Source organism: Strigops habroptila, chromosome 19 (genome assembly GCF_004027225.2).
Source record: "Strigops habroptila isolate Jane chromosome 19, bStrHab1.2.pri, whole genome shotgun sequence".
In the NCBI taxonomy this organism is placed as follows: Eukaryota; Metazoa; Chordata; class Aves; order Psittaciformes; family Psittacidae; genus Strigops; species Strigops habroptila.
The window spans coordinates 1,890,436-1,904,296 of NC_044295.2; the positions used below are offsets into that span (position 1 = coordinate 1,890,436).

General features: G+C 63.9%; 1 protein-coding gene across 3 annotated transcripts; it reads right to left on the minus strand.

The window, feature by feature from the left end:
• Nucleotides 1–408: 408 nt before the first annotated feature.
• STAT3 (signal transducer and activator of transcription 3) lies at nucleotides 409–13,641 on the minus strand. Of its 3 annotated transcripts, none has more exons than XM_030508329.1 (24): nucleotides 13,528–13,641; nucleotides 8,642–8,788; nucleotides 7,990–8,134; nucleotides 7,747–7,845; nucleotides 7,246–7,341; nucleotides 7,080–7,161; nucleotides 6,624–6,718; nucleotides 6,301–6,452; nucleotides 5,773–5,931; nucleotides 5,575–5,667; nucleotides 5,349–5,408; nucleotides 5,038–5,067; nucleotides 4,834–4,927; nucleotides 4,702–4,749; nucleotides 4,473–4,556; nucleotides 4,281–4,379; nucleotides 4,035–4,170; nucleotides 3,789–3,841; nucleotides 3,605–3,699; nucleotides 3,206–3,345; nucleotides 2,651–2,863; nucleotides 2,430–2,472; nucleotides 2,039–2,151; nucleotides 409–1,961 (listed from the first exon to the last, which is right to left on the minus strand). In XM_030508329.1, the coding sequence occupies exons 2-24, from the start codon at nucleotides 8,767–8,769 to the stop codon at nucleotides 1,906–1,908; spliced, it is 2,313 nt and encodes a 770-aa protein (XP_030364189.1). In that variant the 5' UTR covers nucleotides 8,770–8,788; nucleotides 13,528–13,641; the 3' UTR covers nucleotides 409–1,905. The 3 variants fall into 3 exon arrangements, with proteins under 3 accessions (XP_030364189.1, XP_030364188.1, XP_030364190.1); XM_030508328.1 differs by having other exon boundaries at nucleotides 2,648–2,863; XM_030508330.1 differs by lacking the exons at nucleotides 409–1,961; nucleotides 2,039–2,151 and having other exon boundaries at nucleotides 2,426–2,472; nucleotides 2,648–2,863.
• Between the last annotated feature and the right edge of the window lie 220 nt (nucleotides 13,642–13,861).

The window sequence follows — 13,861 nt, forward strand, 5'->3', positions numbered from 1 at the left end:
TGCTGGTGCTCTCCAGGCAGCACGTTGCGGCGTGGCTGCTCCCAGCACGTCCTCACCCTGCCCTGCAGAGCCTGGGCCCTGCTGCCCCAACCCGGGGCAAGGGACAGGGGTGGGACAGGGCCCCCAGGCAGCCACCCCCTGCCCCAGCCCAGGGCCACGGCCCCTGTGCCCGGAGCCCATTGACCGCGGGGCTGCGGCAGCGGCACCGGCACAGCCTCGTCCTCCCACCCCAGCACTGGAGTTTCCCTGACGCAAGCGGAGGGGAGCGGGCGCTGGGGCTGTGGTTGGTGACACCCCCCCGGTGCCCCCCGCCCCGGCAGGGCCCTGCCGAGCCCCGATAAGGCACGAGCCGCGGCCCCCGCAGCGCCGTGTGGGGCTGGGCTGCGCCGAGCAAACCGCAGGCTGACGTCAGGGCGGGCGCTGCGCTGATGGAGGCCCCGGTTCCCGGAGCGGGGCAAGGCTGCGGGCGCAGCGCCCAGCACCAGCTTCAGAGCCTTTATTCTGGAGAAAGTTACAGCCTGTAGGTACAGCAATAAAATATACAAAAAATAAACCTTTGTACAGTATCGGTGCTGCTGGAGGCAGCTACACGGGCACGGGGCACACGGCATCATTCGCTCAGAGCACCGAGCCTGCCCGCACACAGCCCCATCCCGGCCCGGAGGTCCATCGCTGCCGCTGTTACCCACAGCCCCATTCACACCATTAACGTGCTTGGGGGGGCAGCTTTCCCTCCCCTTCCTCACTTGGAAAGGGCAGGAGGGCTCCCCCCCATTTCGGTAACTACGGACCCACATGAGCCAGCAGCTTTTTCCTTCCCTCGCCCCCCCGAGCAAGGAAACCGGCCCCGTGCTGCACCCACGTCGCCGCTGAGCGCTGGCCAACAGTGGATTCCTCTCCCCAGGTACATCCTGCTCCCTCCAACTCTTGCCACCTCCTACCTTAGCAGCGACAGCCAAACCTCCAACACAACTGTCATGCAAACCCCCAGGAGCTGCAAACCCAGTGCCTGGGGCAGCACCAGCCATGCCCGAGGAGAAGAGCTGGGTCAGGCCGTCCATTGCAGGTCCCACTGGCTCCAGCAGCCATCTCCTGTCCTCCACCCGGGTCCAACGGGGCTAACTCCATGCAGCAAGGGAAGTGCAGCCATGCTCTCGGCTCCAGCCTGGCCACGGGGCGAGCTGCGGTCGGGGCAGCCTCTGTGGTTATACCCAGGTCCCAAAACAGACCCAAGATGCAAACGCTGCACGCTCACAAGCATGCACTGGTGGCTGGGACACAGCCCTGCCCCACGGCAGCCTCTGCACTGCAGGCAAAGGGCAGCCCCAGCCGGGGCTCCGTGCTGGCGGCAGGGAGCTGGTGGCAAGAACAGGCCCCCAAAACCCCCTGCTCCTGGCAAAGCCCCCACAGCATCACCCCACAGGGCCCACAGGCAGCGGCTCTGAGCCGTGCGCTGCTGCTCCTCCTGGCCAGGGGGGCAGAGACGTCCCTGTGAGCTGGGGAGGGCTGTGGGGCAGGTAACCAGTGCGGGGACCCGGCTCCTGAAATGTCCGTGGGCTGTTGGGCGGTGGCGGGCAGGAGAGCAGCTTCCAGCAGCAGGGAGCAGGGCCGGGGCTGCAGAAGCGTGTGTACAAAGTGAGGCTGCGGGCGGAGGCGAATAGGCACTTGAATGAGCAAAACAAGAATAAAAAACAGGTATGGAAGGAAATAGAAAAAGGTTCATCCCCCCCCAGGAGACGAGCGGGGCCGCCCGCTGAGCGCTCCGGTCACACAAGGGGTCTGTGGCAAGGACCTGGCCCCGGCTCCTCCCAAGGAACGGGCTGGAGCAGCCGTGAGCGAGACCAGGGGGGGCTCTGTGGGGACAGGAGCCGAGTCCCGGGGGTCCCGCGGGCGCTGGCGAGCACCTCACATGGGTGAGGAGGCACATTCCGGGGTCAGCTCCATGTCGAAGGTCAGCGACTCTGTGGGGAGACGCGGGCGGAGGTTACGGGGCCCGTGTGTGGACCCCCCGTCTGGTGCCGTGACCCACCGGACTCACCGAACTGCCCCCCGGTGTTGGCCTCCGCTCCCTCGCTGGTGTTGCCGAACTGCATGAGCGTGTCCAGGGTGCGCGGGGACATGGGCAGGTCGATGGTGTTGCTGAAGGAGGTGCTGTGCGAGGGAGGAAGGGAAAGGCAGAGAAAGCTCCGGAGTCAGGGCCTGGCCGGAGCCCTCCGACACCCCCTCTGCCCCCCGACGGGCCCCAGGGCACGGCACAGCCGCTCCCGAGAGCTCCACACAGGAAAGGGGCCCCGGGAGGGGAGGACGGGCTGCGGCGCGGGCAGAGAGCGGAGCCTGGCGCAGCCCCACGGCACCCAGGCAGCCCCCCCCAGCCAGGCTGAGCACACAAACCCCCCCCAGCCCTCACAGACACCCCCAGGAACACTCACGGGGTGACACAGATGAACTTGGTCTTCAGATACGGAGCAGCACCTGCGGAGGAGCAGCCTGGTCAGCAGCCGCCCGAGGAGGAACCCACCCTCTGCCCGCACCCCCTGGGGACCCCGCTGCTCATCCTGCACCACGGCTGTGCCCTGCGGGGACCAGCACCCACCAGAGCGGTCCTGGAGCCTCCCTGTAGCACAGGGGAGCACAGAAAGTCAACAACTACCTGAGTCAGTAGCTTCAGAGTGCTCCTGGCTCTCGGAGCGGCAGTACTTCCCAAAGGCCTCCTCCTTGGGGATGTCTGGGTACAGGTACACCAGGGGGGACACCAGGATGTTGGTGGCATCCATGATTTTGTAGCCCATGATGATCTCCGCGAATGACATGTTGTTCAGCTGCTGCTTGGTGTAAGGCTCCACAGACTGGATCTGGGTCTTCCCTGTACAAGGAGACTTTTGACACAGAGCAAGACACCCGCAATTCCCCAAACAGCCCAGGAGCAGCGGGGGTGGGATCAGCCTGGCGCCGTGCTCAGCCTCACAACGCACCCAGGGGTAGGACAGGGACCTGCCAAGCGCTTTCACACTTGGAAAGCTGCACCACACGGGTGGCACACGGGCAGGACACCCAGCAAAGGGCACCTGGGCTCAGAGAGCTAATCTAGGCAGAGGGCTGGCCGGGGCAAGGACAAAGAACAAGTGTCTTATAAGGAGGTTCCAAGCCCCCTTCAGAGCCAGGAAGGGTCCCAGGCACCCAGAGCAGCGAGGGGGGAGCCACGCACCGCTGATGTCCTTCTCCACCCATGTGAAGGTGATGCCTCCCTCCTTGCTGCTCTCGCTGAACCGCAGCAGGAAGGTTCCCGGGGGCTTGGTGCTCAGGATGGCCCGTTCCCGCTCCTTGCTGATGAAGCCCATGATGTACCTGGGCAGCAGGAGGCAAGGAGAGGTCAGGATACCGGGGCAGCTATTGCAGGGTGTGAACCAGGCAGGACCTGGCCTGGCCACCAGCAGAGCCACCCGCTGTAAGGATCCCCAGGGGGTTTCTGCTCTGAACCAGCCAACAGACACAAAACGCTTCCCAAGAGAGCCCCCTGCACCCGCACAAGGCACCGTGCTCCATCAGCACAGCAGGAGCCTGCCCAAGGCCCAGCCCAAACAAGGATCTCGGGACCGATGCTCACCCTTCATTCCACAGCGCCAGGATGTACTTTTTCACCAAGTCAATGATGTTGTCCAGCCAGACCCAGAAAGAGAAGCCTTTGCCAGCCATGTTCTCCTGAGGAGGAGGGCAGAGAGGCTGTGAGCGTGGCTTGGAGGAAGGGAAGAGCCAAGGGAAGGTGCTCAGGAGAAGAGAGCAGGTTGTACCTTGCAAAACTTGGCCCAGGTGATCTGACAACCGGAGTAATTCACACCAGGGCCTGGCAGAGAACAGAAGCATCAACATTGAGGTAAGAGCTGTTCTTCCAAAGGCACCAGCTCCAGGGAGCAGCCCGAGGTTTGTGTTGCTTGGCAGAGAACCAAGCATCTGAAATCACAGCTCCCCTCCCAAGCACCACAGCCTTGCTCCTGCGCTGCGTGAGGAGCCCCCCAGGGACACACACCCCGGGTTACCTAAAAGCTTCTCTGCCAGCGTTGTCAGCTGCTCGATGCTGAGGCCACGCTTGGTGGTGGAGGAGAACTGCCAGCTCAGCACCTCTGCCACCTGGTCCCACGTCCCGATGGGGGGCTTCGTGAAGAAGTTCACGTTCTGCACAAGGGAAAACACAGCCCTGAGCAGGACACGGGGCAGAAACAGGGCCGGGTCCTGCTCCAGCCGTGCCCCAAAGCCTGCACTGCTGCTCTGCCAGCTTGCCCTACCTTGGGGTTGTTGGTCAGCATGTTGTACCACAGGATGGATGCCCAGGCGTTGGGCATCTGGCAGATGTTGGAGATGACCACCACAGGCAGCGAGTGGGTCTGCAAAGACAGGATGTGACCACAGGCTGGGACATCTCCCAGGGCTCCCCGCACCCAGGCCCATGGCAGTGCAGGCAGTAACCCACAGCTCACCTCCAGGTCGATCTTCAGCCCCTGGTGATACACCTCTGTCTCGAAGGTGATGAGGTGCAGCTCCTCAGTGACGATGAGCGAGGCCTGGGGTGGAGGGACACAGTGAGCACGCAGGGGCTTGGCCAGGAGGTGCCACAAGCAGCTCAGGTCTGGCTGGAAGGGGCTCGGCTGCGAGACCCGAGCAGAGCTGCCAGCAAAGCGCCCTCCCAGCCGGGACACCAGCACTCACATCGCAGTTGGCTCGGCCTCCGTTACCGCAGCGCTGCTCCCGCAGGGTCTGAGGACAGAGGGAACGGGCTGTAGTGACACCGTGACAGCGCGTGGCCACAGCAGGAGCGGCCCGAGAGCGTGTGGTACCTACCAGGTGCTTGAACTCAGCCGAGAGGCTGCCGTTGTTGGACTCTTCCATGTTCATGACCTTGGTGTTTGTGCCCAGGATGTTAAACTTGCGGGACCTCGAGAGAGGAAAGACAGCACACGGCTGACAGGCGCCTCCAGACGGGATGTGCCAGCAGGAGCTTTGCCAAAGGAAGCCAGGAAAAACACCCCAAAACACTGCACTTACCCCCGGAGTGCTGCGACGTCCCCCGAGTCCCTGGGGAAGGGGAGAGAGATGCTGGTCATGGCCACGGCCTTCCCACACGGATGCAAACAAGCTGGTGTGTGGGGCTGCTGCATCACTATGTGGAGTCCCACAAGCCCCCCAGGCTGCCCCCCACTTGGGAATGAACCCTCAGGACCCAGCACCACCCCACACCCCTCTTCTACTGCGGGTCACACTCGGTGCAGGGATGGATCCCAACCCAAGGGCAGCAGGAACAAGTCCCACTCCCGTAACTCCCCCCAACACCAGCGGGATCAGAGCTCAGGACTCACTTGTCGATGCAGACTTTGATTTTCAGCTGATAGTTCAGCTCTGGGAACTTGACCAACAACCTGCACAGGGTCAGCAGATGCAGAGTGTGAGCATCCCGCACACATGCACGACTCCACCGCACTGCAGCGTCTGGCAGAGGCTGCAGAGCTGCTGTACGGGCAGCACTGGTGCCCCCGGCAGCAGCACCACCCTTCACACCACCTTTCCCTGTTGCAGGGCACCCACCTGACTTTGGTGGTGAACTGCACCCCGGTTTTGATGACCAGGGGCCGGTCGGGGTGCATGGGCATGCAGGGCTGCCTCTCCACGACGAAAGCGCTGCAGGGGAAAGGCACAAGAACCACAGTCAAACCTCAGGCCTGATCCAGCCACTCGCTGCCCACCCCTCCAGTGACCAGGGGCTGCCCGTGGCTCCCTCAGAACCTTTTCATCAGGTTCCTGAACAGGTCCACGATCCGCTCCTCCAGCATGGGCCGGTGCTGGACAATGGGGTCACCCTTGTAGGACACTTTCTGCTGCAGTTCTTCCAACTTCTTGATCTGCTGCCGGGTCTGTAGCTGTGATTCAGCAAGAGAGGTTATCCTGGGGGAGCAGGAGGAACCAGCGTTAGCTCTGGCTGCAGAGCCCCCTCTGCCCTTGCTTGTGCGAGACAGGACCAGCAGAGAACAGAACGTGTCTGTGGCTCCCGGCCTGGTGCATTACAAAGGGAACCCCCAAGTTCTGCAGAGACACACCAGGAACCTCTCACAGCAGCCTTAAAATCCCCCAGGGCTGGGGCTACCCATTCCAATGCCCACTGCTGGGGATCAGCCTGACTAATGGGTTACATTTCCCAGTGCAGGCACCAGAAGCCCATTTGCAAGGCTGGTTGCAGAGGCAGGAGCTCATCTCCACCGCAGGAGCTGGAATGCCACCTCCCTAGGGCCTGCTGCAGCCCCAGGCAGCTCTCACCAGTTCTCCAGCCGGTCTAAGCAGATATTGGGGGGGCCGCCAATGCAGGCGATCTGCTGCCGTCTCTTCCAGTCTGCCAGCTCCTCGTCTGCCAGCATCTTCTGCACATACTCCATGGCTGAGAGCAGCCCAGCCAGCTCGCTCACTATGCCCTGGTGAGGAAGAAAGCAAGCAGAACTTTCACCACCCTCCGAGTTACACATCGGCAGACAGGCAGCGTCGCCCAGGGCTGCGCTCCCAGGCTGCTCTCAGCTCTGGCCACGCAGGAACACCGAAGTCATCCTCAGGGAAAAGGGCACCCCCGGGCTGGCTCCACCACGTACCCTTCGCATCTGGTCCAGCGCCGTCAGCATCTGCTCCAGCTGCTGCATTTTCTGCCGCGTCACGGACTGGTTGTTTCCATTCAGATCCTGCATGTCTGTGCAGAGGTGTGAAAGCTCAGCCCCACACAGGGGCTGCTCCCACCCACCCACCACCACACAAACAAACCACTGCAGCCCCGAAGGAGCAGGCAACCTTAGAAAGCCTTCACCACTTCAGCACTATCACCTCCACAAGCCATTCCTTTGCCCACAGGCAGAGCTCTGGTTCAGCTCCCCGGCAGGCAGAGTCAGTGGCAGAAACAAAGAAGGTTTCTCCAATTGCCATGCAAATGCCCCGAGCCTAAGCCACCCTTCTGACTCGGGCAGGAGGCACGGCGAGGGCTGGAACATGCCCTCCAGCGTGTTTCCTTGCAGGAACACTCTTTGGTTCACCAGGTGCTAATGAGCTTCCATTACCTCCTTGGCTTTTCAAAGTCTTGTAGTTAAAATCAAAGTCATCCTGGAGATTTTCCACCACTTTCATCTTCTGCTCCAGATCCTGCGAGGCAAGAGATGTGGATTTATTCAAAGTACTAAATCACTGCGGTGGGGAAAGGAGAAGGTGCTGAAGCAGCACACATACCTGCACCCTCTTCCTCACATCCTGCAGGTGCTGCTCCAGCATCTGCTGCTTTTCTGTCACCACGGCTGCTGTGGGATGCGTGGCCTGCCCCCCTTGCTGCGGAGGGGACAAGGAGGGCATGAGAACAGGGCCATGGCCCAGCAACGCTCCCCTCCCGGCCTGAGGAGATCCTGCAGGAAGGGTCTTCATCCCCCTCTTTAACAAAAGCCAGTGCAGCTGCTCCCTTGCGGCATTAGCTCCAGGGCTGCAAAGTGCACCCATGCAAGGGGTGAGAGGAGAGATGGATGCACAAAGCAAAGAGCCACCCAGCAGAGAGCACCCAGGCTGCATCCTGGAGGGGAGCAGCCACTGTCTGGAGAGCAGAAGCCATCACCCACCGCAGCCAAACCATCCCTCAGCACAAAGCAGCTTTGTTACTGAAGGGAGCACACGGGGAGCTGCAGCACCGAGGCCTGCACGGGCTGGGGGGGAGGCCCCAGGACACCCATCCAGGCCACTGACCTGGGCTGCGGTGGCCGCGGTCTGGAGGAGCCGGGACTCTTCCCACAGGCAGCGAGCCACGATGCGGGCGATCTCCATCGGCTTCTCCAGGTACCTGCTCTGTAAGGTGTGAACCCCCGAGGTCAGCAGGCACAAAGGCACAGCCTAACCCCTGGGATCCCCACATCCTTTATGGCTGTGGGTCATGAAAGCCACCAGACTTCCACCGGCTCCCCCTCCACAACCCAGCGCCTCCCGTCTCACCTGCAGGAACTGCTTGATGCGCCGCAGGTTGTGCTGGTAGAGGACGTTGGACTCCTGCAGGAAGCGGCTGTACTGCTGGTCGATCTCCCCCAGCAGGTTGTGGAACACCAGCGTGGCGTGGGACTCCTTGCTGGCGGCGTACGCCCTGTGTGGGGAGGGCAGAGCCCTGGGTGCCGGCACAGGCGAAGGGGCAGGCAGCTCCCCAGCCACCTTCCTAACCTGCACCACAGCAAGGGAGGACCTGCTCCAGGCCAATAAACCGAGCCCTCGGCCTGTGCCTGCGGGCAGGGTGACAGAGAGCTTTTGGACTTGGGCTTAAAGCCTGGCCTTAAGCCAGGCAGACAGTGCTCCCGAGCACCTCACCAGCCCCACGTGCTCTCTGGATGGGATCCAGGACCCGGTGCTCTGTGTCAACCTCGTTTACAGCAGAGGTCAATGTCAGTCAGCCCTGGATGGGGACGTCTTCGCTTTGGAGCTGCCCCTTCTCCTGACCTGGGGTCTGATACCACACGCACCGAGCCCTGCTCCCCTTTACGTCTCCGGGAGGGAGCCCAGGGAAAGCAGCAGAGCTCCTCGTGCCGCCCGGCGCCCGCTGCACCCGGGGTGGGTGTCCTGGGCAAAGTCCCCACGTCAGCGTTTCGCAAGGACTTACCAGTCCTGGCTCTCAATCCATGGGGCCAGGAACTGCCGGAGCTCCATGGGGAAGCTGTCGCTGTAGAGCTGGTGGAGCTGCTCCAGGTACCGCGTGTCGAGCTGCTGCAGCTGGTTCCATTGTGCCATCCTGGCCAGCTCCGGAGACCTGGTGGGACAGGGACACGCACTGCTCAGAGCTGGCACCGGGGCCTCCAGGCTCCTCCTGCCAGTGGTTCAGACCCGGCCATGGTCACTGCTGCTGGTGGGGCAGCACCGGAGACAGCCGGGATACACGGCACCGCGAGGGCTGACACGGGCAGTGCCGAGGGGCCGGCGCAGCTCCGGGTCCCCAGATCCCCCGAGGGATGAGCCCATGCCCAGTGTCCCGGCAGCGCACAGCCACAGGGTGAGCAGCAGAGCACCCAGCAGCACCCAGAGCTCCACTCGACATCCAGCCAAAGGGGAGGGCGGGAGGGAGCTGCCGCTGCCCCGCTCTGCCCCTGAGCCCCCCAAGGGCAGCAGCAGCAGAGGGGCTCCACGCAGCCGCCGTGGAGCTGAACAAAGCCCAGATTGACTCAATCAGTTCATGATATTTATCTGAAACCTGTGAGGTCAGAGAGCGGAGCTCACGCTGCAGCTCCCTGCAGTGCTCACAGGGAACGCAGCTCTGGGCTCGCCTCCTCTGCCCAGCTCCAGCCTGGTGAGCACCCCCAGGACAGCACGCTTCCCAAGCGCCTGCCTGCAGCAAAGCTTTCTCCTAGAGGGAAAAGGTTTTCCAAAGGTTTCCTACCTCCTTTCCAGGGGGGGAGGGAGGGAGGGATCTTGGGCATGGAGGTCACTAGTGACAGGTACAAGGCTTTAATGTGGTGCCAGCATCTCCAGACACCCCCCGGCTGGGCAGCACAAGCGCTGCTCTGCTCGGGAGGCAGGGAAGGAGCTGCAGAGCTTACAGTAAGAGGAAGGCGGAGACTGCCAGGAACCAGCAGAAACGAGGAAGGAGCAATTTTCGAGTTGGCGACGTGTGAATGGATGGAAACGAAGCGAGGGGCAGCGAGCTGCGGCTCTGCCCCGCGCCGGCAAAGGCACCTCCCTGCAGGAAGCTGCCTGCTTCTCCCAAAGGCTCCTGCAGCGAGTGATGTGCCGCGAGGGGCTGGCCCTGGGCTCCAGCCACAGCAGTGAACCATCGCCGTGGGGCAGCCCTGAGGAGCTGGAGAGAAGGCAAAGGGGAGGTGTGAAGGTGTGGGGATGGGACAGGAGGCAGTGCCCGGCCAGCAGAGCTCTGTCAGTGAGGAGGCAATGGGAGGAAGGCTCTGCTCTGCGCCGCTGAAGACAGAACAGCCACACCGGGGCCCGCAGGGAGAGCGGCTGCTCCACGCAGGAGCCCGGCAAGGCACAGTGTATGGAGCCAGTGAGACTGCCCAGGGCACCCGCAGCACCCGGAGCTGGGGCAGCACGAGGGTCCCATCTGACACTGTCGCCATCGCTCTATGTGGTGCTCTTCTGGAGTTTGTGGCCATTGCTCCTTCCCCATTTTCCTGGATGCTTTGTGTACAAAGAGAGAAAGGAGGAAACGTCCTCCTGTGCGTGGAGGCGCAGGGACAAGGCAGACACTGGCACCTGACATGGAGTTAAAGAGGGTTTTAGACCTTCACAGCATTGAATAGCCGCAAAGACAGGAGCAACATCCCCAGGACATCAACCTTGAACAACAGCCCTCTGGTGCAATCCTCAGAGAGGACCACGTGAACCAAGCCTGCTCTCAATGGAGCAATACATGAAAGGGAGGAGAAACACTTGTAAACAAGAGACGCTCCTTCAGCCTTGAGGCAAGACCTGGCTTGATGTGACAGGGCCCCTGCAACCCCACAGCTTGTGTTTTCTGGCCAAGAAAGGCCGGGCCATCAGCTGCAGACCAGGGCTCTGCACCGGGCATCACATCAAAGCCCCATCCAGCTCTTTGCTGGCCGTTTGTCCCGCTGCAGCAGCACGGGGAGCAGCATGTGGGGAGCTTTCAACATGGTCCCGGGGGCTCCTGCTACAGCGTGAACCTTACGGTGCTTCTGGGGGGAAAAACCCAACAAACACTTGGAGAGGGCAGGGGCTGAAAACCTACAAGGCACCAGAGTGCCGTGCCCGGCCAGTGAGCTCAGCCTCCTCATTTCCTATTGCACCACAGCCACAGCACCCTGCGCACCGGGCGGCTCGGCTGGATCCCCATCGACCGGAGCCAGCTTCCTGGAGCAGCTCATGGATGGACTTTGCCCCACCAGGCTGCAGCAGCCACTTCACAGCACCCTTGCTCGGAGTGGATCTTCCACAAGAAAGCCACAACCTGGGTATTTCAGGGCAGTAACGGGAGCTCTGAAAGGGCAGGACGGAGCCCCCCGGGCCGCCACGTGGCATTTGGACAGGAATCGGCCACTTCTCGCTGCCACAAATAGCTGCAGGAGGAGCCGCCGCGGCCCCGCTCGGCGCATGCTCCGCGCCCGCAGGAAGCTGGTGCCCTGCCAGGCCCCGGCACCGCGCACCGAGCCCTGGAGACAGACCCAGGCTGCGGGGACACGAGCTGCTCCCGCCGCGGCGGCGACGCGCAGGGACAGCGCCCGGGAAGCAAAGGAAGTGCTGAGAGCTCAGCCCCGGTGCAGGGAGCTCACGGCCGGGAGCAGCAGCCGGGGGCAGGGACCCTGCTGCCCATCCCCAGGGGCTCCGGGCTCACCTCGAGGGATGTCTCAGCAGCTCACACCCAACCGGAGCCTGCCCTGGCAAAGCCAACGCGCTCCACTGCAAGTTGGAAGAGCCTCCCGATGGGCTTTGCTCCAACACGGGCTCAGGCCAGCAGTGGGTGACAGGGGGACACACAGCCCTGGAGAGGACCTGCAGCCCATCAGAGCTGGGGGATGAGGGGAGGAAGCACCAGCTGAGAGCAGGAAGCAGCCAAAAGCTGGGCTGAGAGGAGCTCCTTGAGCGCAGCACCGAGCTCCAGCACCTCCAGCATCAATGGAAGGCAGCCAGGCAGCCTGAAGCACCCATCAAACCATGGGGAAAGGGTCCCTGTGATGCTCTCACTGATGCAGTCACCAGCAATAGGGAAACTCCAATGTAATCAGCCCCAAAACCCCGCACAGGAGCCTCTCCCCAGCAGCCCCACTGCAGGGAAGCCTTGACTGGGTTGAAAGATCTGAGGATTGAACCTTTCTGATTGTGCTGGGCTCTGCAGTGAGCCTCTGGAGCAGAGCCAGGGAGCACCCAACACAGCCAGGGCCCAGCACGGCGTGATGCAAGCTCCAGAGCTCAGAGCAAAGCTGCTAAAAGTAGCTCAAGAGCTAAAGTTCATCTTTCTTTAGCTCCCCGGCGAGGGCAGAGCACAACGGGCCCGAGCTGTGCAGTGAGTGGCACAGCCCTGCGCTGCTCATCCCCTGCGGTGCCACGAGCTCCGTTACCCACAGCGCTGCCCAGGCCGTGTTAGCAGCTATCACCGGTGGGAGCGTCACAGCCTCGCTCAGATCCAGGCGGCTGCAGGGACACCGGGCACCTTCCTGCCCCGGCTTCCACACCCCCACCCGCAGCCGGATGAAAAACCGCTCTACAACAAAGCAGCGAATGGCTCCGGGCAACACAAGAGCTTTGAAAGGGCTGTTTTGGGAGAACTTGGCTCCAGCTCCTCTGGAGCGTTTTCAAAGCCAGCCCCGGAGGTGGGAAAAGAGAGCAGCGACGCCGGGATTTGCAAAAGGAGAAGAGGTGACAGCGCAGGGCAGAGTTCCGCAGCAACCCGCACGCCGCAGCCGGCTGTTCCTCATCGCAGCTCCGCCAGGCTCCATCCCAGCTCCCGCTGCCCCTGTTGCCACCCCCAGCGCACACCCCTCCTGCCCCCTGCCACTGCGGGACGGGCTCCACTGCGGAGAGACGGTGGCAGTGCTCACCCTCAGGGTGGAAGCGGGGCTCGCTGCCCTGCCACAGGCACACGGGAAGGGCCAGTGCCCTGTAGAGGCAGAAGGGTCTTGTGTGGAGCAGGCCCAGGCCCACACGGGTGTGCACACACAGCCTGCGGGACCAGAGCCACGCACACCCCAGGACAGTGGCGGGCAGAGCAGAGCCCCCATAGGGCAGCTCCACCACACATGGGCCACGTTCAGCCGAGGCACACCTCGCTCCGTGCCTGCTCCTCGGTCACTGCATCGCCCCTACCCCTGCAGGATGCTCGCCCAGGCAAAGCCGGGCGCGGGCAGCACCGGTGCAGGCAGCGCTGTGCAAGGGGTTAAGGCTACAGCTGCGCTAGAGACGGCAGCCGGGTTCCTCCAGCCCTGGTGCAGGACTCTCCGCCGGGGTCAGTCTTGTTCGTGCTGATGAAATAACCCAGCACCGTTTCACGGGCTGCCCCAGGACCTGCCCGAAGCCCCGCTCCAGCCCAGGGACCATCCCACAGTTAAACCCCGCCGGGACACGGGGGGTGTGAGTACCCATCGCCGCGGGGCAACAGCTCCTCCGGTGCGGGTGCTCTGACCCCCGCAGTGGGGTCTGTGCGGGGACAGACCCAGCTCCGCACGGGGCAGCCGAGAGCCCCGGGAGCTGCCCCAGCCCAGCCCCGCGCCTGCTGGGACAGGGGCAAGGAGGGACCCCCCGCCACTGCGGGAGGAGCGGGTTAATCCCCGCCCTGGCAACGACCCGCGCTGCCCCCACCTGCTGCTGGGCGCCGGTGCACGGCGGCGGCCCCTGGCTCAGCCCCGCCGCCGGGATTCCAGCGGCGAACGGGCGGGGACGGGGGCGCCGGGGGAGCCCCCAGCCCCGGCGCCGCACACACCCGGCCCGGCCCCGGCCCCGGCCCCGACCCCCGCCGGGGACAGCGGCGCCCCGAGCCCCGCTCCTGGCGCCACCCAGCGCCGAACGCCCCGGCCCCCCCGCGCTCACCGGCGGTCCCGGCGGGGCGGGGCAGCGGCTCCCGGTGCCGGCGACGATCGCGTCCGGACCCTGCCCGAGTGACGAGACCCTGCACCCGCGCAGCCCCGCCCCGCTGCGTCACTCCAAGCGCAGCCAATGGCGGCGCGGCGCTCCCGCGGCCCCGCGAGGGACGGGCCCTGAAGGCCAATCAGCGCGGCCGCCGCGCGCTACGTCACGGCTCCCGGCAGCGAGGGGGGCTGCCCCGTGACGGCTGTTCCCGGACGGCACCGCCTCCCGCCGCGGGGCGGCGCTGGAGAGGGGGCGGTGCGGGGCGGCGCGGCGGGGGGGGCGGCGGCTGCCGGGA

What these genes read in the sequence shown, in the direction of transcription:
- STAT3 (XM_030508328.1), bottom strand. Translation starts at nt 8,769, where the DNA reads ATGGCACAATGGAACCAGCTGCAGCAGCTCGACACGCGGTACCTGGAG. An exon ending in GACTTTGAAAAGCCAAGGAG is followed by an intron (nt 6,719 to 7,079) that starts GTAATGGAAGCT and finishes ACCTCTGCACAG; the next exon opens with ACATGCAGGATCTGAATGGA. An exon ending in CGCTGGACCAGATGCGAAGG is followed by an intron (nt 6,453 to 6,623) that starts GTACGTGGTGGA and finishes CTTCCTCACCAG; the next exon opens with GGCATAGTGAGCGAGCTGGC.